This window comes from Phasianus colchicus, chromosome 11 (assembly GCF_987193195.1).
Source record: "Phasianus colchicus chromosome 11, bPhaCol1.hap1.1, whole genome shotgun sequence".
In the NCBI taxonomy this organism is placed as follows: Eukaryota; Metazoa; Chordata; class Aves; order Galliformes; family Phasianidae; genus Phasianus; species Phasianus colchicus.
Window position 1 is genome coordinate 4,094,901 of NC_143446.1, and position 24,099 is coordinate 4,118,999.

The window sequence follows — 24,099 nt, forward strand, 5'->3', positions numbered from 1 at the left end:
GGACCCACCCACCTATGGACACCCAGGGGGAGCTCTGAGCCCACATGTCCCACTCCATATGCAAAGGGGGCCTCAGATTGCTGCCAAGCCTCTCCTACTTTCCCTACCCCCTCCCTCCCCCCAGACACCCACAGAGAAGGAAAAAAGCAGCCACATCACCCCCCACATTGATGCAGAAGGTGTGGAGGGGTCATTCTTTTCTTTTTTTTTTTTCCTTTCTACATTTTATTATCTCAAATCACGTGAACAATTCGGAAAAACATCCCATGGGAAAAGCAGGAGCTGAGAGAGAGAGGGGGGAGGGAGGGCAGCTCCATACAGCAGGGTCTGCCCCCCGGCACAGCTAGCCCTACCTGCTAGGCCCTATTAGAGAGGGGCAGGGGGGCACCAGCCCTCTCCCCCCAGCCCGGTGCCAGACAAAGGGGACCCCCCTGCAAGGCACACGGTTTCGGCATTACCTGCACGAAGACGACGCGACCACTTAGCACTTGACGCTTTTAAATAGTTTCTTAAAAAGGTTTCTTTAAAAAGCAACGTAAACCAAGCTTGGTGTGTGTGTGTGTGTGTGTGGGTGGATGGATGTGTGTGTGTGTGTGTGGCTTTTTTTTTTTTTTTTTTTTTTCTGGTTATTAAAAGGAATGTTTTCGGTTGTGTTTCCTGGGGGGGTCCCATCGCCGGCCCCTGCGATGTCGGGAGCTCCGCGCCCCCTGCCAACACGTTTTGGATGTAAACGGTGCGGAACCGAATAAAAAGGACAGACTGGAGAGATGGCGACCGGTTACAAACCAAGAGAGAAATCCTCCTGTCCCTGGCCTGGAAGGCAGAGGGGTGTGGGGGGACACTGGAGGCAAGTGAGGACAGCCCTGGGTCAGGCATCACAGGCAGTGCGTCCCCATCGCTGCCACCACGGCCGTCACCAAAATGTCTCTTTAGAGGGTTGGGGGATGAAACCAGAGGAGAAGCAGAATCACTGGGCACGGTCCTCCCTTCATCGGTGCGTCCTAGGAGAGAGCAAGCCATGAGCAGGATGGATATGGGGTCAGGGGAGGTGGTGGGCAGCAGGATGGGGATGGCACTCGCGGATCTTGGAGGGGCCCCGTGCCCACCTTGCCGCCCTCAGAAGAGCCCGCAGTCCTTCAGGTTGTTTTTGATGATGACGTCAGTGACGGCATCAAAGACAAACTGCACGTTCTTGGTGTCGGTGGCACAGGTGAAGTGTGTGTAGATCTCCTTGGTGTCCTTCCGCTTGTTCAGGTCCTCAAACTTGCTCTGGATGTAGCTGGCAGCCTCATCGTACTTGTTGGCACCTGGGGAGGGAGAGATGATGTTGCCACGGCCCCCCAGGCCCCACAGCCTCCCACAAAGCTACATCAAAGCTGCCTCACTAATCTAGCCAAGAGGTCATGCTGGGATATAGCTCATCAAAATGCTACCAGCCTGAGCACTATGGCAGGGCAGAGTAACCACCGTGCTCACAGGGTGCACAGTGCAGCTCCAGGGCTCCCTCACTGCCCACCCCCATCTCAGCCTCCATGGCTTCCTAAGCCTCTTATTCTTCTCATCACCTCTGCTTTATCCACACATTACCTTAAGAGCATGTCCAGGTGCAGCCTGGGCACCCAATAAGCCTCATACCAGGGCTACTCCCAGCCCAGCTCCTCCACTCCTTTCCAAACCCCTCCCCTGTCCCCACAGCACCCCAAGTGCCACCCAATTCCACAGTGCCATGGGCAACCCTCTGCCCCAAGCTGCACTATGTTCAAGGTGCAATGACCACAGCAGGACCCACACCTCAGGGCCACCCGACCAGCCCTAAAGATTCTTGCAAGGAGTCCCAGAGGCTGCTGAAGCAGGGACCCCACACTCAGAGCCAACAGAGCCACTGTTCCCATTGCCATTCTCCCCTGGAACCCCAAGGCAAGGGGATGCAGCAGATGAAGCCCAGATAGGGGCAGCACATGCGCACCTTGGTACTCTGGGAAGCAGATGGTCAGGGGGCTGTGCACGATCTTCTCCTCAAAGAGGTCCTTCTTGTTGAGGAAGAGGATGATGGATGTATCCGTGAACCACTTGTTGTTGCAGATGCTGTCAAATAGCTTCATGCTCTCGTGCATCCGGTTCTTTCAGAGGAAGGGCACCGCATCAGGCAGTGCTGCCACCCCATGAGCCACTGGCCCTGGATCTGGGCACCGGGCTCCCCACACTGCTGCACCAAGCCAGCAGCCACCACCACAATGGGGTAGTGGGTCACTGCCAGCAGCATGGGGTAGGGATCTCCCGGAGCACCCAAAACCTGAACTTCCATCCCCTCACTCACCATCTCCTCGTCTTCTGCCAGCACCAGGTCGTAGGCACTCAGGGCCACGCAGAAAATGATGGCTGTCACCCCCTCGAAGCAGTGGATCCACTTCTTCCGCTCTGAGCGCTGGCCGCCCACATCGAACATCCTGCAGGGCAACGGCAGTCTGGGTGAACAGCACCCCAACTCCTGCACCCCCAGCCCTGCCTGGTTCCCCCAGCAGAGCTGGGTGATGCCTCCCACTGAAGCGCTGCCATTATGTACCACCAGTGCTGGGCTGGGGATGCACAGATGGGATTATGGAGGATAATGTGAGCCATGTGTCTCTCCCTCTGTGGGCACCAGAGGATGCCCAGGCTCCGCAGAGCACCACATCCTCAGGGATGGATTTTTCTGCCTCCTGTCCCTTCGCTCACCTGCTGGGAGGCTCTGCCACTGCTTTGTCCCCCCAGGGCCACCCTGCCCATCCCCGCCGCACCCTCCAAAGCCCTGGGTGAGCACAGAGAGGTGCTGCGCAGCCTCGCTTGGCCAACCCTGACCTCCATCACCAGCAGCAGCTCAGCGCCAGGCTGGCGCGCCGAGGGTTTGCAGCAAGACCTACTTGAAGTGCAGGTCCTTGAAGGTGAAGTGAGTCTCCACGATGCCGGTGGTCTTCACCCGGGTGCGCAGCACGTCCTGCTGGGTGGGGATGTAGTCGGCCCGCGCTATCCTCTCCAGGTCGTTCAGGTAGCTGGAAGGGAGGGCAGGATGGCATCAGGTGGGCAGTGGGGGGGGGCAAAGCCAAGCCAGGCATCTCCACGAGACCCCACCACCGGGGACACAGGGCCTGCAGGTGACGTGGCCCAGGGGAGCGTGCCCGCACCGCCATGACGCTCCCAGCCCAGGGAAACGGAAGGAGGAAAGCATTCATCACCACGACAACGGGCCGCGGCCCAGCGGAAACCGCTGCTGGCACTTTGCCGCTGCAGTCACACTCACACAAAGGGCCGGTCCTGCAGGAAGCGGTGCAGGGTTCGGCCCCGCCACGGACAGCCCTGTGCCCCCAGCAGCTGTAATCGCTGCGACTTGAGTTAATTGGGTTACGATAAGCAGGCCGCCCGCTGCACGGGGCTGTAATCCGGAGAGAGCCGCGCCAACGGAATGCAGGGACACGGCTATGGGAGACGCCAAGCGTGGATGTGGGGACCCCAGGGAGGGCGTGGGGCAGCACGGCGGTGACACGGCCGGACCACACCTCCACAGAGAGCTTAAAAACAGCCGGAAATCAGCCGGCTCACGGCTGCCACAAAAACAGGAAGCGAGCGGCGGGGAGGCAGGGCCGGGCTGGGGGCTCGGACCTCGGCCTCGGTGTCAGCCAGGGGAAGGCACACAGCTCCCATCCATAACCCGGCACAGCGCAGGGCATCGCCCCGACCGCTGGATGCAGGCACCGAGCAACGCTTGTCCTTCATTCTGCTGGGACAGACAGCCATAGGGATGCCCTTCCCACAGGGCACCACAGCCCCACGTGGGACCACAATGGACACCAGGCTCCAAAAGCCCGCAGCTGAGCTCCTCCAGCAGCGGCTTTCAGGCATCGTTTTCCCAGTGCAGAAAAGCAATCATGCTTTAGGCAGATTAACTTATTTATTAAATCTTGTTGGGGATAAACCGAACCAGATGCAGCCAATTTACTTCTCCAAGCACTAGCTTGCCAGCTCTTACGCCAGCAGAATGCCGATTTCTGCCATATAAACTCATTTGAAAACGATAAAACAACAAAGCAAGAGGTCTCAAGTGCTACGCTCAGAACAAGCATCCCCATTTTTCATTGGGCATATTTCCCTGCGTGGATAGGACAAGGAGGAATGGCATTATGCTCAAAGAAGTGAGATCTAGGTGAGATGTTAGAGGGAAATTCTTTGCTCAGAGGGCGGTGAGGTGCTGGCACTGCTGCCCAGAGCTGTGGCTGCCATCCCTGCAGGTGCCCCAGGCCATGGAGGGGTCCTGGGCAGCCCGAGCTGGGGAGCAGCCAGCCTATGGCAGGAGTGGGGCTGGATGATCTTTAAGGACCCTCCAACCTAAGCCATTCTATGATACACACTCCCCATACAGACGAGCATTCATGGGGCTGGGGTCGAGAGCTGCCTGCAATCCCCATCAATCCTGCTCATTGTACCAATCAGGGGGGAAAAAAATAAATAAATAAAAGGAAAAAACTACACAGAAAGAAATCCAGTGCCAATTATCTTTTTGCAAGAGGAAAACAGCATCCATACGAAGAAGACCCATGCCCAGCATGGAGGGGCTCATGCCTTCAGGGAGGGTCCCAGCTTGGATGCTGCACACCTGTGGGAGCACTGCCCCGACCCTAACATCACAGGATGGCATAGTAACAGACTGAGGAGGAAAAGAAGGAGGAGGAGGAATGTACTCACTAGGCAGCAGAGTCATTCAGCTGGTATTCACGGGAGCGATTGAAGCAGGCCTGGACCCCGTGGTCAGCCCACAGCCTCCGGATGACGTTGGCGAGGTCTTCAGGCATGATGCCCTGCTCCTCCGCAGTGCAGGCGAGCGCAAAGAGCTGGCGGGCATCATCCTGCAGCAGAACCAGGCATCAGTTCCATGAGCCCCAGCAATTCCCCCAACCCATCACAGATGCCCATAGACAAAAAAACAAACAAACACAGGAATGGTAAAAATCACCTTTCCTAGCCCAGGAAACTCACAACTTTCCTCCCCGCTCTCACCACTCATCCTTCAGGTTTTCCCTGCCTTAAGAGGTCCCAGAGTGTGGGACAGCAGAAGGGATTGGGCAAGGCCACCTAAGCTTTGGAAGGCTCTGCTCCCAGAAGGGATGTGGGCACAGCAGGCACACAGAGACACGCACCGCTCTGGAGGAGTCCCCAAAGTCGATCTGCAGGTTCCCCATAGCCTTGATGATGGCCATGATGGACTGGATGGTGTTGCTGTAGACCACGGCTTTGTATTGCCGGCACTCCTCCTCCGAGTAGCCATCTTCGTGGATGATCCTGGGGACAGGGGACAAGGTCAGCATGCCCTGCTCACAGTGCCACCAGCCATGCTGCCACCTCCTCACCAGGTGTTTGCTTTCACCGTGTCTCTCTGCTGCCAGTGTAACCACAGGCACCTGAGCTCACCTCCCCTTGCACTGCCAGCTGATGAAATATTCACGCCCTGGAGAGCACCCAGCCTCTGGGAGCTGGGCAGCAGGGACATGGGGACACATGGGATAACAGAAATCCCACTGGCAGCATCCCAGCCCTTTTTTCAAGGCACTTTCAGCCACCACCGCACCGTCCTGTGCATCCCAGGAGCCCAACCCCATTGTGCCCAGGTGTCCCCAGCACCGCTGCAGGGACAGGGCAGATCCTGTGATACTCACTTCATCTGTTTGACAATGGTGCTCTTCCCAGACTCCCCAGCACCTGTGGAAGAAGTAAGGCACAAGCCATTAGCTACTGCCTAGGATTGCCACCACAGAGACCCCCATGGGATGGGCCAAAAAAGGAAAAAACCCAATGGGTTTCTAAAGCAGCAACAGAGCCCAGAGCAGGGCAGTGCCACAGCACCCAGGGGTTTCTACATGGCTGGGAAAAACCCAGAGAGCTTCAGCAATGTGTCAGCCTCGGTGGCAGTGCTGCTGTCACCCCAAGCATTGGGGATGCACCACTCTGGCAGGCTGTGTGCGTCTGTCGCTCCCTCCCTCCCTCCCCATGCTGGGAGGGAGGAAGGAGTGAGGTCACCCGGCTGCAGAAAGGGGAAGCTGAAAGGGGAAGCTCAGAGGGACACGGCCCATCCCTTGTCCCTTCTCTGCGCAGGGACAACAGCCTGGAGCAAATCCTCAACACAAGGAGCTCCAAGCAGCGCTGTCTGGGGACGCCACATCCCAAAGCACAGCACTTTGTGCATTCTCTTCCATCCATCCCTGTGTTCTCTCTCTTTGGCCACACTCCATGCCAGCCCCATGCCCCCCCACTCACACAGCACCACAGTGGTGTCAGACGGTCCTCATGTGCCCAAGGTGTGCACGTCCCTAAAGCAGAGCCACCCTTATAGGGGCCCCCAGGCAGCTCATGGCAGGGGTGCTGCACTCCAGCCACAGAGGGGGAATAGGAGCTTGAAAAAAAATAGAGATTATGCTAAAATTAACCTGCAAGAGCACAGCCTGAGCTTGCGGCCAAGGCACAGCCGCAGGGACATCACCATCTGTGTGGTGACACCAGGTACCCCATGGAAGCAGCAAGGGTCACAGCCCCATATCCTCCAGGCAGTGTCCCCCTGTCCCTAGCCTGTGCTGTGAGGAGCTGCATGCCACAGGCAGGACCCAGCATGCACCCGCAGCATCTTTCTCTGGTTATGGGACTCAGCGGATGACACGTGTTTCTCATTTGGCCCAAAATATATGATTTGGCTGGAACCTCGCAGGCTTGACCCGACGGAAATAAAACTGCGCTCAGCTCGGTGAGGTGGATCGGGTTTCTTGCTTTCTTTCCACCCAGAGCTTCCCCTGGCTCCTTTGGAAAAGGAGCCCTGCAGCCAGCCACGCCATGCGGAAAATTGCTGCTCACAGCAGGGACAGCGCTTGGCCCCACAGACCCAGAACTGCACGAAGGGCACCGACAGCCATTGCAGTGCCAGCCCCGTGCCACCTCCACCTGGGAAGCTGTGACAGCAGGGCACCAGGCGGCACATTGACCCTGAGCATCTCCAAAGCATATCCCTGCCCAGCACATCATCCCAGCCCACAGAGCCGTCCCCATGGCTCCCCACCGCTCTCCCAGCCCTATGGCACTGTTAATGGGGTGCAGGCGTGACCCCAAGCCCGCTGCCGGAGCCTGCTGGGAGGAGCGTGGGCGCACACATGCGGAGCCGCGGCCTCCAAACCCTGCGTTGAGTCACAGTAGCTGCAGGGAAGGCATTTTTTCCTTTCGTAATCCCTGTTTAGCAGGAGTGCTCCAGTACCTCACTAACTCTAATAACCCCAGCCGAAGCGGTGCCACCCAGCAGCACCCAGAGCAGCAGATCCCAGCCCAACACAGCCAGGCAGCGACGTGGCACGGTCACAGCCCTATGGGCATGTGCAGCAGCTGGGAATGCAGCCACCAGCAGCCTGCCATCTCCCTTCCAAATCTGCTCCTTTGCCTCATGGCAAGCCCAACAGGCCACCATGGTCATGGGTGGCACGGGGATGCGAGTAATGGGGGACAGAACGTGGTGTTCAGGGAAGCCAGCAAGTCATACAGAGGGGACAGGGACAACCATTATTGGGCTGGGGGGAAGCTCCCAATCCCCGGAACACACCAGCTACCGGCCATTCAGCCCCGACACAATCCATAGGCTGAGTGCCAGGCAGCATGAGCTTCCGGAGCAGGACAGCTTCCCCACTGCTGGGCAGGAACACACAGCTCTAGGGCTGGGGCTGTGGCTGTGGCCCTGCACCCCAAAGCATCATTCCCATCTGTCCCACAGGGCCGGGTCCCAGTGCGGCACCCAGGGCCCCAGGGATGCAACCACGCTTCTTCCCAGACCATACTACAAAAATAGGAAACAATCACCATCATCCACAAGGGGACAGAGGCTGGAAACGTGCCTCCATGCTGAGAGGTAGCAAGTAGGGATGGGGTTGGCAGGAACAGAACCAAGGCACCAGCCATGTCCCAGCCACCAAATGGAGTTTCCAAAGCACTGCACCAATAGCTGGGTGAAAAAGACTCCAGAATAAAAAGGGGGGGGGAGGAGAAAGAAAAAAAAAAAAGATTCCCCTCCACATTTTCCTTCCTATCTAAAATAGCTGGAAAATTGCTTTAAAAATAATTGCATGTAAGAAAAAAAAAAACCCACAGCAACGCCGCGTGTTTTTCCAAGCGGCCGTCTGCCTCGACACAGAGCTGGCTGCCCTCCAGCAGCACCCGGGGCTGCCCAGGCTGCAGGGTGGGCGCAGACCCCATGTGGGGATGGGCACATAGGAACAGCCCCCCCTGGCACATCGTGGTGTGAGCACAGTGCCACTGCCTGGACTTGAGGGGGGGGATGATTGGGGGTGTGCAGCTCGGTGAGGGCGCAGAGCCACATCCATGCATCACCCACTGCCCACCAAGGAAGCACAGCACAGCCTGGGGCTTCCTGGGCAAAAGCACTGAGACACACCAAAACAACCCGTTGTGGGGAGGGTGTGTGGGGCTGACAGTTGGAGGGTTTGGGCTGGGCGCACTTTGGGCTGGGCACGGCCCTCTCCACACCCCCGCTGCGATCCGAGCTGGACAAAGCTATTCCTGTGCTTTTTTCCAGGAAAGAAGGGAGCGTTCTGCTCGCTTTCTGGCCCTGAAATCCTGGGGACACCACATCTCTCCCAGTGCGGCTCACGGGCCCCATCATGTTTCCCTTAAAACCATTGCCCCGGTTAAAGCCCTGCACCTCCCTACAAGCCCGGTCTCACCAAAGGGCTGCAGCAGAGCATGGGGTGGGGAACAGGGAGGAAGGAAAACCTGTGGGTGCGTGAGGCAACGCAATGCTGGAGAGCTGAAAGCAGCAGCCGGTGCCTCCCTTCCTCTGCTGCTGCGTGCACAGACTGAGCCACAGAGCCTGGTGTCCCCACCCTGGGAGAGAACCATCCGAACACCAAGGCTGAAACTGCACCCTCAGCACCGAGAGCCCTGGCACAGTGTGCCACAAAGTGCCCCTGATGGCTCTCCCAGTGCTGCAAACCCAGTGATGTGCCAAGCAACCAGCTTTGTTTGAGGGCAACATCTGCATCTGGGGCATCAAAAATGCTTCCTAAGGCAGAGGTAGAGAACCCTAATGCTGAAGCCAAGGAATCTTCTTCTTTAATGCCAAGCAGGCAGAGTGTGGTTAAGGGCTGCTAGCACTGTGCCCACGAAGCCCATGTGGCAGCTGCGTAGCACCGAGGAGCGCACCCCACATGCATTCAGCTTTGGGGAGGGTCTCCTCCCTCTCTAATGCTGCCTGCAGGTGCTGTGCCCACCAACAGCCCCTGGGTCTGCTCTGCCAAACCGACGCAACAGCCAGAAAGTGAGAAACTCAGAGAGGAGGGTGCAGAACAGCAGGATGGGCGTGCAGCTCTCGTCCCCCAAATACCAACAGCACTTTTGGCAGCAGTGAGGATTCTGCAGGACTGCGGTTTCACTTCTGCCTGGAGCTGGGCAGCAGCTGGGGCCTGTGCTGTGCTCTGGGGATGTGGATGCAGCTGGGGGGGCTGCCAGGAGGAGGCTGAGGGGCTCCAAGCACCTTATGGGGACCCACTGGAAGCCATCCCAGCTGCTCCCCGTGGGCTTTCAAGTGCCTTCCGGACACATTTTGGTTCAGAAAACGGCACCGAGAGCTCAGGGCCTTCAGCACTGTTTACACTTGAACAGCTGCTAAGGTGGGGGAAGGAATCAAAAATACTAAAAAATGGAGCTGTTTCGCTCTATTTTTGGCTTTAGAAACCCACCGAGATCAGTGACCGGAGCCTCACCCTGCATCAAGGAGCACAACCACACCGCTCCCGGCCCGCTGCACGGCACGGATCAGCCCGGCATCACCGTGCCCCATCCCCAGCCGGGGAACCCTCCGGCGTCACTGCAGCCACGCACCGGGCGCATCCCTCAGCGCGGGGCCGAGCCCATAGCAGCCCCAGCAGCGGGGGTCTCGGCCCCACGTGGCCGCCCCGCAGCGCCGCGGGGTTCCGCTCCGCCGCCGCTCCCCCTCCCGTGCTGCCGGTGCTCCCGTTCCTCTCGCATTGCCGGCCCGACCCCCACGGCCCGGCACCACCGCCGCACCCCGCCGAGGGGAAGCACCGCCGCGCTCCGCCTTCTCCGCTCATTCCGCGCTCGTCGAGGCGGGCGGTGTTGGAGCGGATCGGCCGCTGCCTGATTGCACCACGACTTCCTGCTGCTCTCGGCTTCCTCTCTCGAAGGAGGCGACGAGAAAAGACATTTTGTGCCGGCGTTTCCCCCCGACGGCAGCGGAGGGGGGGGGGGGAGGGATGCTCCTCCCGGCCCCATCCAACGCCCCGCGGTGGGGGGCGGCGCGAGGACCCCCATCCCCGGAGATAACAGCGGGATGGGAGAAAATAAACGCTATGTTCCGGGCCGAGGCGGGGGGGCGGCTCCAAACAGCACCCGAAACAACGAGGGGAGGGATGTAGGGATGCGCGGGGGTTCTGCATCCTACCCGGGGCCTTTGCTATGGGGGCCCGGGGGCGTGGCTTCCCCCCGTAGCACCCCGGGTTGGGCACGGGGGATGGGTGGGGACTTGAGAAGGGGACCCCCAGGGATGTGGGGGGGTTGCGATGGGGAGCTGGAAGTTCAGGGCGGCCCCAAACGAGGGTGAGGAATCACGGGTGCGGGGACCGCGCCGGGAATGCCCGAGGGGCGTTGATGCGCGTGGCGGGGGTGCGGGATGTGGCGGGGGGGTACCGCGGCGGGGGACGGATGCCCGGGGGCCGGCGGTCGCGCTCACCCAACAACAGCAGCTTCACCTCCCGCGCCGCCTTCTCGCCATCCTCCCGCAGGTTGCGGTCGATCATGCGGGAGCGCTCGGCGGCCGCCTTATCCTCGGCGCTGACCGTGCAGCCCATGGCGGCGGCGCCTCGCTCCGCGCTCTGCCGGCACTGCCCTGCCCTGCGCGGCGCGGGCGGGGCGGGGCGGGGCCTCGGCAAGGGGGGCGGGGCTTGGGCGAAGGGGCGGGGCTTATTTTGGGGGGCTGGGCTTCGGGCACGGGGCGTGGCGAGAGGAAAGGGAAGGGGATGGAGTGGGGACGGGCCGGGGAGTGACGTGGATGCGCCGGAGAGCGTGGTGTGATGCGGGCAGATGTGCGCTGCGCCATTGGTGTTCCCCGGGACAGATGTGCACGGGGACACGGTGTGCGCAGTGACACTCGTGCGCAGACCGGGTTGTTCCTCGGCGCAGGTGTAGCTGGGGCCCCAATGCGCCCAGCACGGGTGTGCCCCCCACGACAGATGTGCACGGGCCGTGATGTGCCTTAGGACAGGAGGTCGTGGTTTGCTCCGGCACAGATGTGCACAGGGCCAGGTTCTTTCCACAGTGTGACAGGCCATGGTGTGACCAGGACAGATGTGCAGTGAGCAGTGGTTTCTTCAGGACAAACATGCATAGTGCCACGTGCCCCAGAACAGACGTGCCCAGGGCATGGGGTGTCCGTGCCGGCTGTGCAATGGGACACGGTGTGATCCAAGCTCTCCTGTCCCAGCCCTACCGTAGCTCTTTTTGCCACATCCCATCGAGCCACCACCGCTGTCCCCATTCTGCTTGAAGCACTGGCGCCAGGCTGAGCTCCCCATTACACCCCATTTCCTAGAGCCACGAATATGAAACCCGCTTTGTTACCATCCTCGCTGGCGGTTTGTCCCCACTCCCAGCCCCAGCATCGTCCGCAGGCCACCCCGCCCCGCGGCTGCGGCTCTCGAACCCCCGTGGGACGGGACACAGAACACTCGCGGAGCGCGGACACGGGGCTGCCTCGGGAAGGAGACACGGGTTACTCGTGGGAAGGGGCTCAGGACACCGGTCCTAATTGGGGCATGGGGGCAGCGCATCGGATCGGCGCTCCGGGGACACCCGAGAGCGGCCCGCTCCGCGCTCCCTCCCCTCCCCGCTGCCGACACCGGGCGGCCGTCGGCGGGGACGCAGCGCCGCCGTGTGCCCGCAGAGCCCGGCGTCGTCTCCGCGTCCGTGTTGTCCCCGCGATCCCCTCCCAGCCCCGCCCCACACCGGGCACGTCTCACATTTTTATCCTTTATTGTTACTTTGATGGATCTGCTCGGTCGCGCTTCTCCTGCACGGCGCTCATCCCCACATATAACTTAACAGCACGGCGGGGGGGCCGTGGGACAGCTCGGTGCGGGGACACCGGGGTGACACGGCGAGAGCCTCCCCGATCCCGCACACGGTGCAGAGCTCCCGGGAGCCGCGCAACACATTAAAAAAGAACTACTCTTATATACAGTATTTATAAAAAGCGTCCTAGCCTCCACCACCCCCATATAAAAATACGTCTCTTATTTACTTGGCGAGCTCCCGGCCCCTCTCACCGCCTGCTCGCGTCCCCGTGGCCAGGCTCTTGGCATGGCTGGGAGCTGCCCATGGCATGGACGGACAGACGGACAGACAGGTGGGTGGTGGCAAGACAGCGGGGCCGGGTTGTGCCCATCACCCTGGTGTCGGGAAGTGCGCGCATCCCACACCCCCTCCATCCCACAGCCCAAGCGGTGCCGCCCCAGGCACCTCCGTGCCCCACACCAGCACCTCTGGGGTGCACCCACTCCAGTGCCGGCGGCACCCAGCCCTGGCACGTGTCACCTTCCCCGAGCTGGCCCCTGGATCGCCAGGTTCCCACCCGCTGGCACCGGGACCAGCCTTCCTCCGGGCACCACGTGCCAGCGGGATGGGGCAGCGAGGAGCTGGCAGTCAGGGGGTGGGGACAGCGGAGGACACGGGGGTGGCACGGGCACTGCTGAGGTGCTGGCCACCAGCCCCGCAGACGCTGCCGTCAGGACTCGGGGCCGGCTGAGGACAAACAGGTGCCCGTGGGCCAGGTTGGCCCCGTCCCCTTTGGCCCCCGGTGAGGTAGGGAAGCGCTGGTCTCCCCATTGCACAGATGGGGAAACACGAGCGTAGAGCCAGGAGGGGTGGGCACGGGCTGGGGTCCCCCATGTGCCCCCTCAGGCAAAGGGCAGGCGGCGAAGATGGGAGCCCCGGGGGGTCCTGGTGGGGATGGGGGGGGGATCAGGGTGGGCAACCAGGATGGCTAGTGGCTGCCGCCACTCCGGCCCCCTCCTGTGGCCCAATCGGTGATGATGAAGCTGAGGCTCATGATCATGAAGAGCACCCCGAGGAGGGCGAAGCAGGCAGCCTGAGGGAGACAGAGCACAGGGTGGGGGCTGCCCACTGCCCCCACTGCCCCGTGGGGAGCAGGGAGGGGCTGGAGTGCCTCCACCCCACTGAGAACCCAGGAGACCCCATCCCTCCTTTGCCCCTGTGCTTTTATTCCCACACCCCCCATTTCACCCTGCAGGGACAGCAGTTCAGTCCCCACAGGCTGGGGTGGAGGCCTAGGGCTTACCAGGATTTTGGGGGTGGAACGCAGGGGCTCCTTGTCCTTGGGCATGATGCGGATGTAGAAGATGGCCGGGAAGATGAAGATGAGGCAGGGGGCAGAGGTGGCACCTAAAGAAGGAAGGGATGAGTGGGTAGAATGAGTCCTGGGGGACAGCTGGGTGACAGGGACGGGGCAGCACTGCCACTCACCAATCAACCCAAAGATGCCAAGGATGGAGGGGGCAAAAATGACCAGGAGGTTGATGAAGGTCAGCAGGATCACGGCGATGGCAACGTGGCGGATCCAGCTGAAGTTCTTGCCTTGGAACAGCATCTGCTGGATAGCACGGCGCACCTGGGGACGGGGACAGGGACACGTCACACACCATCCTCACAGCTGTCCCATCCCTGCAGGGCCATTGGTGCCTGTTAGACCTTCCCATCCCTGTCCTGTCCCCACGGCACCGTCCCACTGCTGCCTCACTTTCCCCTCTCACTGCTTGGAGATGAGCAGAGCTGGCAACAGGGTGCCCCATGTGTGCCCCCAAGGGGACACTCACCGGGAAGAGGACGATGGGGACAGTGAGTGTCACAGCTGTCAGCACAGCCACCCGCACACAGAGGATCAGCACGTCAAACGGGTCCACCCGGCTGTAGGTGTGCAGCAACTCTGACTCCACGCGCCCTGCAGCACCAGGGACATGGGTCAGCACCTGTGCCACCGCCTTCCCATGGGCGTCCCCACCGTGTCCCCATGCCCCTGTCCCCACAGCTCACCGTAGAACGTGAGGTAGCCAAAAAGGGCAGCCAGGAAGTACATGAGGTACATGACGGTGATGGAGATGTTGGAGATGCACTGCATCTTCTTCTTGGAGGGGCTGCAGGAAATGGGTGTCAGCACGGCCCACCCCACCCTCCGCCCCAAAGCTTCACCCCCACTCACTCCTTCAGCTCCGTGTAGATGGGCAGCACCTCAGGGTGACACACGAAGGCGAAGGCCATGATGGGGATGGTGTATGCTGTCTGCAGAATGTGCAATGAATGCTGGGAACCCATTGCCCATGCCTGGGAGCCCTCAGTGTGGAATCAAACCTACCTGGGAATTGAGGGTGAAGAAGCTGGGGGTGCAGGCCCCCACCTCAGTGGGCAGTGGGGCTGCAGGGCCATCCCAGTGCTCGCTGCCCAGAGTGACATTAGTGCCAATGGTGATGTTCCCCCCTTGCTCAGGCAGCGGGCAGGGGATTTGGAACTTCTTGTAGATGACCTGGGGGGGGACACTCTGTCAGTAGGGGGCTCTGAGTGCCCCCTCACCACAGCGACATCCCCGCCCTGTGCTCACCGAGATGAGGAAGAAGACCATGCAGCTGAGTGAGAAGCCACTGGCGTAGCCCAGGTAGCCTGGGGGGAGAGGAGAGCAATGGGCACAGCCCCCTCTGGTCCCATGTCCACCCACGTTCCCACTTACCCAGCTGCTTCATCAGGGCCAGAGGCAGGATGACGGTGACGGAGACCAGGATCACCAGGTAGTTCCCATTCAGGTACCAATCCCTGGAAGTAGAGGCAAGGGCATGCTCATACCCAATGAAGAGTGGGAGCTTCAGAGGACTCCTCTGTCCTCTGCAGGGCTGGCACCCCTGAAATCCTTGGCCTGGCACCCCTGGTCCCCTTAGCCAGTGTGCCCAGTGATGCAGGCATCCCTTGAGGCCATTGGAGCATCCCTGCACCAGCATCCCTGGGGACATGTGAGATGGCATCTCCAGGCGATTGAGATAGCATCCCCTGGGACTGGACCCCTCTGCTATGGGTCCCCACGGCCAGCATCTCTGCACCTCTGAGCAGATGTCCCAGGGAAGGGGCATCTCCTGAAGCCAGAGAGATCTCTGTGTTTACACCCCTAAGGTCCCTTGGTGCCAGCATGCCTGGGACCCCCATGCCAGCACCTCTGGGGCAATGTGCCCTGCAGGAGGAGGAACAGGTGGGCTGATCCCAGCAGGAGGTGAGGGGCAGGGATTGGAAGTTCATCCCGGACTAATCCCGCCTGGGGGCTTATTCAGCACTGACAGTGATCAAAAATAGCAGTGGCTTTAATGCCATTAATCCCTGCCAGAGGCTGCACAGCTGGAGCGGAATCCAGGGCGCGTGGGGCAGGGATGCGGTGGGAGGAGGACGGGGTGGGTGACACTCACGTGGTCTTCTCCTCCAGGTTGAGGAAGGTCTGGATGACCAGCGGCACCTCAGACTTGACAATGTACAGGTAGCTGGACATGGCTGCGGGCAGAGGAGGGCAGCGTGGTGGGGAGCTGCCACATGTCCCCATGTCCCCTCCACGTCCCACATCCCGTGCTCACCTCCGATGTTCTGCAGTGTGATGGCGATGGCTGCAGCCAGCTTGCCTGGTGTGCCGAAGGCTCGGAAACCCAACTGCTCATAGGCACGGATGCCTGTGGGATGGGGACACAGGGGTGAGGGCTGGGAGGTGAGACGGGGGTGTCAGGGTGGAGGGGGGCATTGCACTCACCCACGATGCCTGAGGATTTCAACAGCAGGTGGATGGAGTAGCTGGATAGCAGTGCCACGGCCGTCAGCAGGAAGCTGCGAGGGGACAGCGCTGTCACCAGCCGCTCCTCGGGCACCTCGGCACCCGGGGGACGTCAGTCCCCATGTCACCATGAGCCCCATGTCTTGGCAGCACTCACAGGAAGAGGATGATGCCAGTGTTGGCCATGGCGTAGGCCAGCCCCAGGATGCCGCTGCCCATGATGGCATTGCTCAGGTTGAAGACAGACATCCCAAACGACGTCTTGCCTTCAAACTGTGTGACAAAGAGGGGAAGGTGACAAAAGGGGGGGATGCTGCCAGGGGGCACCCTGGGGGCCCTGCACTGCCACTCACATCAGTGAAGTGCGTCTGCTTCTTCTCAGTGCCATGGGGCAGGAACTCTTCCATCTCTGCACCACACTGGTTCTCATCAAACCTGGGCACAGAGGGAGGAGCAGGGCAGCTAGGCTGAGTGGAGCTGGGCTGGATGAAGCCCTCCCAGCAGCACCCCACAGCATCCAGCTCCCCAGGGCACCCCGAGCACCCTCAGCCCCAAGAGCAATTCTCCAAGCTTTTCAATACCCTGAGTCCCTTTGGCACCCCAAGAACCCCATGTGTGCCCCAAGTCTCTGAGCACTCCGAGCATTCTAAGTGCCATGAGCAAGTTCAGCATCCCAAGTCCCCAGAGATTCCCAAGTCTCCCCAGGTGCTCTGAGCACCCCAGGACTTCCAAGCGTTCAAAGTGCCTTGTATCTCCCCAAGCACTGCAATCACCCCAAGTGTCCCAAGAACCCTGAGCATCCTGAGTACCCCAAGTACCTCCAAGTGCCCCAAGCAGCCTGAGTGCTCCAAGGAGCCCAAGTGTCCCAAGTGCCCAAAGAACCTCAAGCACCCTGAGCATCCCAAGTGCTCCAAGAACCCTGAGTGTTCTGAGCTACTCAAGCATCCTGAGTGTCCCAAGTGCCCCCAAGCAAGCTGAGTTCCCCCAAGCACCCTGAGTATCCCAAGTGTCTGAAGCACCACAAGGACCTGTGCCCCAGGTGCTCCAAGTGCCCTGAGCATCCCAAGTGACCCAAGCACCCCAAGTGTCCCATGTGTCCCAAGCATCCCAGGAACCCTGAGCACCCCAAGCATCCCAAACCTGCTGATCCCAGAGCCCCCAGTCCCAAGCAGGGGACTGGCTCACCAGCCAGCTGCCCAGCCCCAGCTGAAGAAGCCGCTTGTCCCCAAGCCTCTACCTGTCACCAGGCAGCGAGGGGATGGTGGTGGTGCCAAGTGCAGCCGCATGCTTCCCGTTGGGCACCAGCTCCACCATCTCAGCCTGGACGGGCAGCTCCGGGCCCTCCATGGCAGGCTCAGGGGCTCCTCGTGGCGTGGCGAGGCGTGGGGTCTGGCACCAGGTGGGAGCTGCAGGGCCTGGCAGAGGGATCCTCGTCAGTGGGGCGGCACTGGGAGCAGTGGGGATGGGACCCCCGTGCGTCCCCTGTGAGCTTTCAGCCTCCTGCAGCACCTCCCCTTCCAGCACCGGTGTGTGGGATGGGGCAGGGAGCTCAGGGACCCCCGTGTGAAGCCCTGGTGCTGCCGGGCACTGAGGCAGGGGCTCAGGGGCACGTCAGGGCTGGCACCGATGGAGCAGGAAAGTGCAAGGCTGTGAGACGAGTCCTTGGCAGGGGATGGCGGCCGGGCTGCCGAGCGGGGACGCCTTGGCAGGTGGCACAAAGCCGCCTCTGTGTGCGCCCAGCCCTCCCCGCCCCGCTGGGAAACAGTACAGGGCTGCTTTCTGGGGCAGGCTGGCAGTCGGGCCATGGCCCCACTGCCCCCCGCTGTCCCCTGCCACCTTCTGCGTCCCTGCCAGCCTGTAACGGGAGTCCTCCCCACCCAGGGGTTCACATGCCAGACCCCCATCCATGGGGACAGACAGTCACCCAGCTTCAGGGTGGGATGCAGGATGATCCCCAGCCCCAGGAGGATGCAGCTTCCCCATCACCTCACTGCTGTGGGTTCCCCATGAGGATTGGGGGCTGCACCCATCCTTTAGCTCCTGGCCCAGCACTTGGGGTTGAGCAGCGGTCCTGGGTACCGCCTGGCTCTGTGTGTGCCCAGTACTGGGACCCCAGGTTGTGGGGGGGCACAGGGACAGCGGCCCCCAGGTACACCAGGGAAGGGCTGCAGCACCCCTAACCCTGTGGGTCACATCACTGCTCTGTCCCCACCACCTGGGAACCAAGGAGCCCTGGGGTCACTCCAGGCCACACACAGCCCAGCAGCATCCAGTAGCATTGGGGGGCTGAGCCACAAGTGGGAGTGTGGCACCGAGCCACCCCTCTGTATGGCACTTATCCAGGTGGGGAAACTGAGGCACAGCAGGGCCCTAGGACAGCAAGGCCGAGCCGCGTGGTGGAAGAGATGGAACCGCAGGCGGCTGCTGGGTGATGATTTATCCCCTCCACTGGGCCTCAGCTTGGGCTGCATCCAGGCACGGACGGGGCTGCCAGCACGTCCCAGCGCTGCCGTTAGCTCCGCGCCTTCCCACCGCCGCCGGCACGTCCCTCGCCCGGCCCCCCGTATCCATCCACAGTGCCAGTGCCAAGCTGCGAGGTGCCCGTGCCTCCCACTGCAGCCCCCTCCTCCTCCTCCTGGTTATGGCTACGTCCGGGTGCTGCCAGCCTCCCCCAGCACACCCGGCCCCATTTGTCATGCTGTGAGCGTCGCCCCTGGCTTCCTCCCGCCGGCAGCGCTGGCACGGCCCCGCGGCACTCACTGCCACCTCTGCGCCTGCCGGCCTTTGGTCTCCGCTGGTGGCACTGGGGAAGGGGCGAGGGACCGGTGACGCGTCGGTCGTGCCCCTCACAGACGCTGTTTGCTTTCTGATAAGGTTCTGTAGAACAGCAAATAAATGGTGTGGCAGCGGCCCTCAGCCTGGGGCCTCGCAGGGCTGCCCATAGCGGGGCGGTGGGCACCGTGTGGGCACCAACACCGCCCGGGGACAGAGGGCTGCAGGGAAGCGGTGCCCACAGGGATGCCTCCCGCTCTGCCATCAGGTCCCGTGGGCTCAGCCATCACCTGTCACCACACCGAGCTCAGTGACGCCACGTCTGCCCCTGTCTCAGTGCCACTCCATGCACCAGAGCCAAAGCTCGGGGACACCCTGAGCCCCAAAGCTCTGCAGTGCCCAGACCCCAACCCGCTAATCCACTGCACCAGGGTGGGGGACACAGCAGTGGTGTAATCCGGATTTAGCGCCAAGCAGCAGCAGCTGCTGCCCCACAGTGCTGGCAACCCAGCACCGGGATGGGAGCTGCACACCCCCCCGTGCCCATGGGTTCCAGTGCTGCTCGGGTGTCAGCACGGTGCTCTCATGTTCCCAGCTCAGTGTGACGGCAGCAGCACCTCTGAGGCACAGCAGCACAATGATGGCATGGCTGCTGGCACAGCCTGGGGTCCCTGTGCCAGCCCCACGCCACCACCGGTCACCCTCCCCCAGCCCAGCACAATACAGACCTGTGTTTTTCTCCTGACCTGGCTTCCTAAATTTAGCACCCAGCCCTGCTCTTAGCTACGTGCTGCGCTCCCACCTTCCAACACAGCACGGCCTCACCCAGCACTGTGGGCTGCATCGGGATGGGCACAGCGAGCACAGCGAGCACCTCTCATCCTGCTGGGGTGAGGCCCTCTATGGGCACCATATGGAGACCCTCAGGAGATAGGAGAGCACCACGAGGTAGCCATCCCACATAGTCCAGTGGTGGACGTGTTGGGGCTGGGGATGCAATGGGGACAGAGGGGACATCCAGCAGCACACAGAGCCCAGCATGGGCACTCAGCCGAAGGGCGGAGGGGACAGAACACCATGCTAGTGGCCAGCAGCATGTCAGCCAAGGCACACCTCCTGCAGCCCAGGCCTGGCCGTGACCCCACTGTCATCATTGTGGCCCCATGGCCATGCGAGACAGGGAGAGGATCCCCGGACTGAATGTCCTCTGAATGTCCCAACACCATGGCCATGGGCAACCCCGTCATGCTGGCAGCCATGGTCCTCTCTGAGCCTGGCCAAGCTCCTGTGCCACGCATACTCTCTCCAAAGCAGCGGTGCTCGCCTCGTTACTGGGATGAGCATGACACTTTTCCAGTGGTGGACAAGCTGAGGTTGAAGACGTGATGGGGACAGTGGTGGCACCATGAGCAGAGGGTGGCACAGTTGGCGTGTCCTCCCCTAAAGGGCTATGGGGAAATTGAGGCACAGTGTGGGGCACAGAACAAAGTGCCAAGCACGTGGCAGAGCTGGTGCCACCTGGAAGGGACAGGGATTAAACACGCAGACTGCCTGAAACCACAATTTGAGCTTTTCCATCACACCTAGGAAGGATGACACCTCTCAGTGTCCTAACGCACACCTTCACCAAGCGCCCAGCACCCAAAAACACACACCACCATCCACCAGGGTCACAGCTGTCCCCAGCCCTGCGTCAGCAACCCTGCAGTGCCGCGGATGCGGGGGTGGCTGGGACCCCGTGGTGAGAAAACAGAGGGCAGGGGCCTCTGTTTTCTCAGTCCGAGGAGCCCGTGGGATCCCAGTCCTCCCCCCGGTCCCCCCGCGCCAAGGAAAACAGCCTCGGCCGGGGCCCGTTTGTTTGCCGTGGCCGCGGCCCCAGTGCGAATGCAGCTGCAGCACAGCCGGGCGCTGCGGGACCTTTGCACCTGAGCCGGGCTCCCCGCGGCGGCGGCACCCCGATGCCAACCCCGAGCATCCACACCGATCCCCATCCGCCGCTGGGGGGGCACGGCGGGCAGCAGGGCACCGCTTCTGCAGCGACAGCCCGTGAGCCGACAGATGCGACCGCCGAGCTCGGGCACCATCCGGTTGCCAATGGAAAATTCCCGTCTCCTCCTCCGCGTGGGCACAGCAGTCCTGCAGCCCCGGAGCCGCCCCGTGTGCCCGCAGATGGGAGCCCGACGGCGGTGCCTCAGTTTCCCCAGAAGCTCTCCTGCCGTCCCGCAGACACACGGAGCGCTGCGGACGTCACGGCCGCGCTGTGCTCTGCCCTAAAAATACCCGCACGGTACACACGGCCCCACCGCGTGGGAGCCCCTGACACCCGATGCGGCCGCCGCACTTTCCAGCACTTACACACACATACACACACACACACATTGCTGGCATGGCTGATTAAAAATTAAAGTGGAAAATAAAAGAAAAAAAAAAAAAAAGGAAAACAGTGAGGGGCGGGGGGGTCCGAGGGGTTGCTGCGAGCAAAGCGAGCCGAGAACCGCGAGGGGCGGCGGGGCTCCCCCGAGGGCTGCAGCTCTGCCTCTTTATGAGCATTCGCAGGATTTTTTTATACGTTGTGGGAGGGTTTCAGCAGCTGGAGAGGGAAGAGGAAGGCAAAGCAAAGCAAACAGCCCCTGCGCTGCTCCGGCTGTGCCACCTGCGAGCGACTGAGCTGTGGGGCGCGGTGTGGGGCAGCATGCCGTGGGGCAGCACGCCGGGGGGCGGCGGCGAGCGGATCCGTTCTTCTGCAGCATTCCCGGCTCGGGGCTCCGGAGGAACTTTTGGAGTTAGGGGAGGAGGAGGTGAGCGGCGCGGGGGTGGCACGGCGGGGGGACACCAGGGGGGGCACGGCGGGGGGGAACACATTGCAGCCTTCCCTCCCAGCACGGGACTGGGGGAAAGCGGGGACGGCGCGGGGATGTGGGTCCCGTCGGACCTACCTGCCCGTCCCCTCGGCGCTGCCTCGCTGCCGGTCCCAGCTGCGTGCCGAGCCTCCGGCAGATTACCGAGTCTCCTCCGGCCCTAATCCCGACAGAGCGGGGATTAAACGGGAGCCCAGGCCCGCCCCTCGTGCCACGGCTCCAATCTCCGCGCAGCGTCAACGCGGACCTACGGGGAGGCCGGTGGCGAGGGGGAGGCGCACGCAGCACACGGCCCCGCTGCCACCGGGCACGGCCACCGCTGCCACCCCACCCCGAGGGCTGGGAACGGGCGGGCACGGGAGGGGGGGGGGGGGGGGCACAAAAGCGGCTGCCTCCAGAACGGGGGGAAAAAGGGGCGGAGAGACATTGCGGTCCCCCCCTCCCCCGGAACCCCTCCAGGCTTCTCTGCTTGTACTGAGAGCGCCTTTTACCGATAAAATATTGGGGTTTATCCCCTCAAAAAGATCCCCTAACGAGGACATCTCTGCTCTGAGGGCATCCCCTCAGAGCCTGGGGCTGCTGTTTCCCTTAGTGTGGGTCCCAGGCATTGCACGGGGCTCAGAGCCCTGCTTGCTGGCACTGCACCCCGCTGGTGGCCATGGGGTTTTGCTTAGGGGGAGATCTGCACTGCAGCACTGGGGCTCTATGGGTGGCTGTCCCTGTGCCATCGCACCCAGCGGGCTGCCTGCTTTGGGGGATTCTTCCTTACGCATCCCTTAGGCTGCAGCACCACCAACCAACGAGGCACCTCGCGTCCCCCACGGCCTGCCCCACACGGCCCTATGGGGCTGCACTGACGTCCCATACGTCTCTCCTACGAAGCAGATCGGCGGACCCAGCGAGCACCGTGCTCGCACACGTCCCGCTCCCCAGCACCCGAGGGCGGCACTGCGGTGGGTGCTGCACATCACGTGCGCACCCGCGGCCGTTCCTGCCCCCCATGTGCCCGTTGCCACCGTTCTCGTTCGGTCGGAGACATCCATTAACTAATTTCTAATAACAGCATCATGCGTAAGTGCTGAACCAGCGCTGGCTGGCGTGCTGGGGCGAGGCGGCCAGGTTCGGCGCGGGGGGGTCAGGACAACCAGGGCTTCTGTGCTCCATCCGTTTAACCCTCCCCGCCCCAGCGAGGGCGGGCACCCAGCAGCCACGTGGCACCGTGCCTCGTCCGGAGCTGTAAACACAGCCCGAGCTGCCGCCCTGAGCGCAAACACAGCTACGGGCTGAGCCTGGTGGGGATGGGATGGGGACAGGGCTCAGACCCCCGTGACTTAGAAATATGGCTGGTGGTCTTCAGCCCCATGGCCCTGCGGTGTCATCCCTTCCCTTGCGCCCCGTCACGCCATGCTTCTGCTCCTCTCCTTCCAGATGAACTCGAGCCATTCCCAGCCGGGCTCTGCGGGAAATTGAAGCAGTGAGAAGGAGGGAGAAAATCGCCGAGCCTTGGGACTTGAGCACACAGAACCATAATCATAGAATCATAGGATCACAGCATGGTTGGATTGGAAAGGACCTTACAGCTCCCAGCCCCACCTCTGCCATAGGCTGGCTGCTCCCCAGCTCAGGCTGCCCAGGACCCCTCCATGGCCTGGGGCACCTCCAGGGATGGCACACACAGCTCTGGGCAGTAGTGCCAGCACCTCACCATCCTCTGAGCGAAGAATTTCCCCCTAACATCTCATCTAGATCTCCCCCTTTTAGTACAAAGCCATTCCTCCTTGTGCTATCCAACTATGCCCTTGTAAATATCCCCTTTCCATACAGGACAAGGGCTTTCCTGTAGCCCCTTTAGGCACTGGGAGAGCTGCTGTAAGGTCTCTGCAGAGCCTCCCCCGGGCTGAGAATCACTGAACAGACTCAGAAGTACATAACCACCCCATTACTTGCGCTCTGCCCCTTCTATCTGCCCTCACTAGTGCTGCCCTATGCCCAGTTCCCGGGCAGCCTCAGCCTCGTGCTCTGTGTCACTGCACACAAGCCCACGCATGGGATCAGTGGCCCTGAGATCCGGCCCTGCCTGGTGCTGGATGAGGGCGGCCAGGACGGGGGCCAGGGCAGCTCCGAGCATCCTCAGCCATGAAGGACGGGCACCGGGCGCCGGGGGCTGGATGGGGTCATGCTCTGCTTCCTGCCTTCCGACCTTCCTGCAGCTGAGATGGTGGTGGTGGGAGCACACAGCAGAGGAAACAGCTTCATCTCCAGCCCCGTGGCTCCTCTAAAGCACAAACCTCTCCTTGCTGGGGACAAGGCAGCGGGTGCCTCCGGTCCCAGTGCCAGGCGTCACCGCCCGCCCTGCTGGTGGGACCGGCACGGCTCTCCTCCACCACCATGCACACGCTGTCCTGCAGCCAGGCACAACAACAACAAGGAATAATTGGTTAATGCGATTTCAAAACATGATTTGCAATTATAACTCGCCAGAGAGCATTCAATGGCCCCACACACCGGGAGAGTGTTTTTCTCCTTCATTTCTTCCTGGAAACTCTAACCCAATTAACTTTACAGAAGCCA

General features: G+C 61.7%; 2 protein-coding genes across 2 annotated transcripts; both read right to left on the bottom strand.

The window, feature by feature from the left end:
* Window positions 1-201: 201 nt before the first annotated feature.
* GNAI2 (G protein subunit alpha i2) lies at window positions 202-10,945 on the bottom strand. The gene is made up of 9 exons (XM_031611660.2): window positions 10,763-10,945; window positions 5,685-5,727; window positions 5,169-5,310; window positions 4,717-4,877; window positions 2,901-3,029; window positions 2,318-2,447; window positions 1,967-2,120; window positions 1,107-1,307; window positions 202-1,001 (listed from the first exon to the last, which is right to left on the bottom strand). The coding sequence occupies exons 1-8, from the start codon at window positions 10,878-10,880 to the stop codon at window positions 1,117-1,119; spliced, it is 1,068 nt and encodes a 355-aa protein (XP_031467520.1). The 5' UTR covers window positions 10,881-10,945; the 3' UTR covers window positions 202-1,001; window positions 1,107-1,116.
* Window positions 10,946-12,043: 1,098 nt separating this feature from the next.
* SLC38A3 (solute carrier family 38 member 3) lies at window positions 12,044-21,789 on the bottom strand. Its single transcript, XM_031611688.2, has 16 exons — window positions 21,607-21,789; window positions 17,136-17,313; window positions 16,252-16,333; window positions 16,056-16,171; window positions 15,878-15,951; window positions 15,708-15,800; window positions 15,546-15,627; window positions 14,825-14,907; window positions 14,699-14,757; window positions 14,456-14,623; window positions 14,303-14,382; window positions 14,137-14,237; window positions 13,920-14,044; window positions 13,570-13,714; window positions 13,385-13,488; window positions 12,044-13,174 (listed from the first exon to the last, which is right to left on the bottom strand). Exons 2-16 carry the CDS (start codon window positions 17,243-17,245, stop codon window positions 13,070-13,072), a joined length of 1,527 nt encoding a protein of 508 aa, XP_031467548.2. The 5' UTR covers window positions 17,246-17,313; window positions 21,607-21,789; the 3' UTR covers window positions 12,044-13,069.
* Between the last annotated feature and the right edge of the window lie 2,310 nt (window positions 21,790-24,099).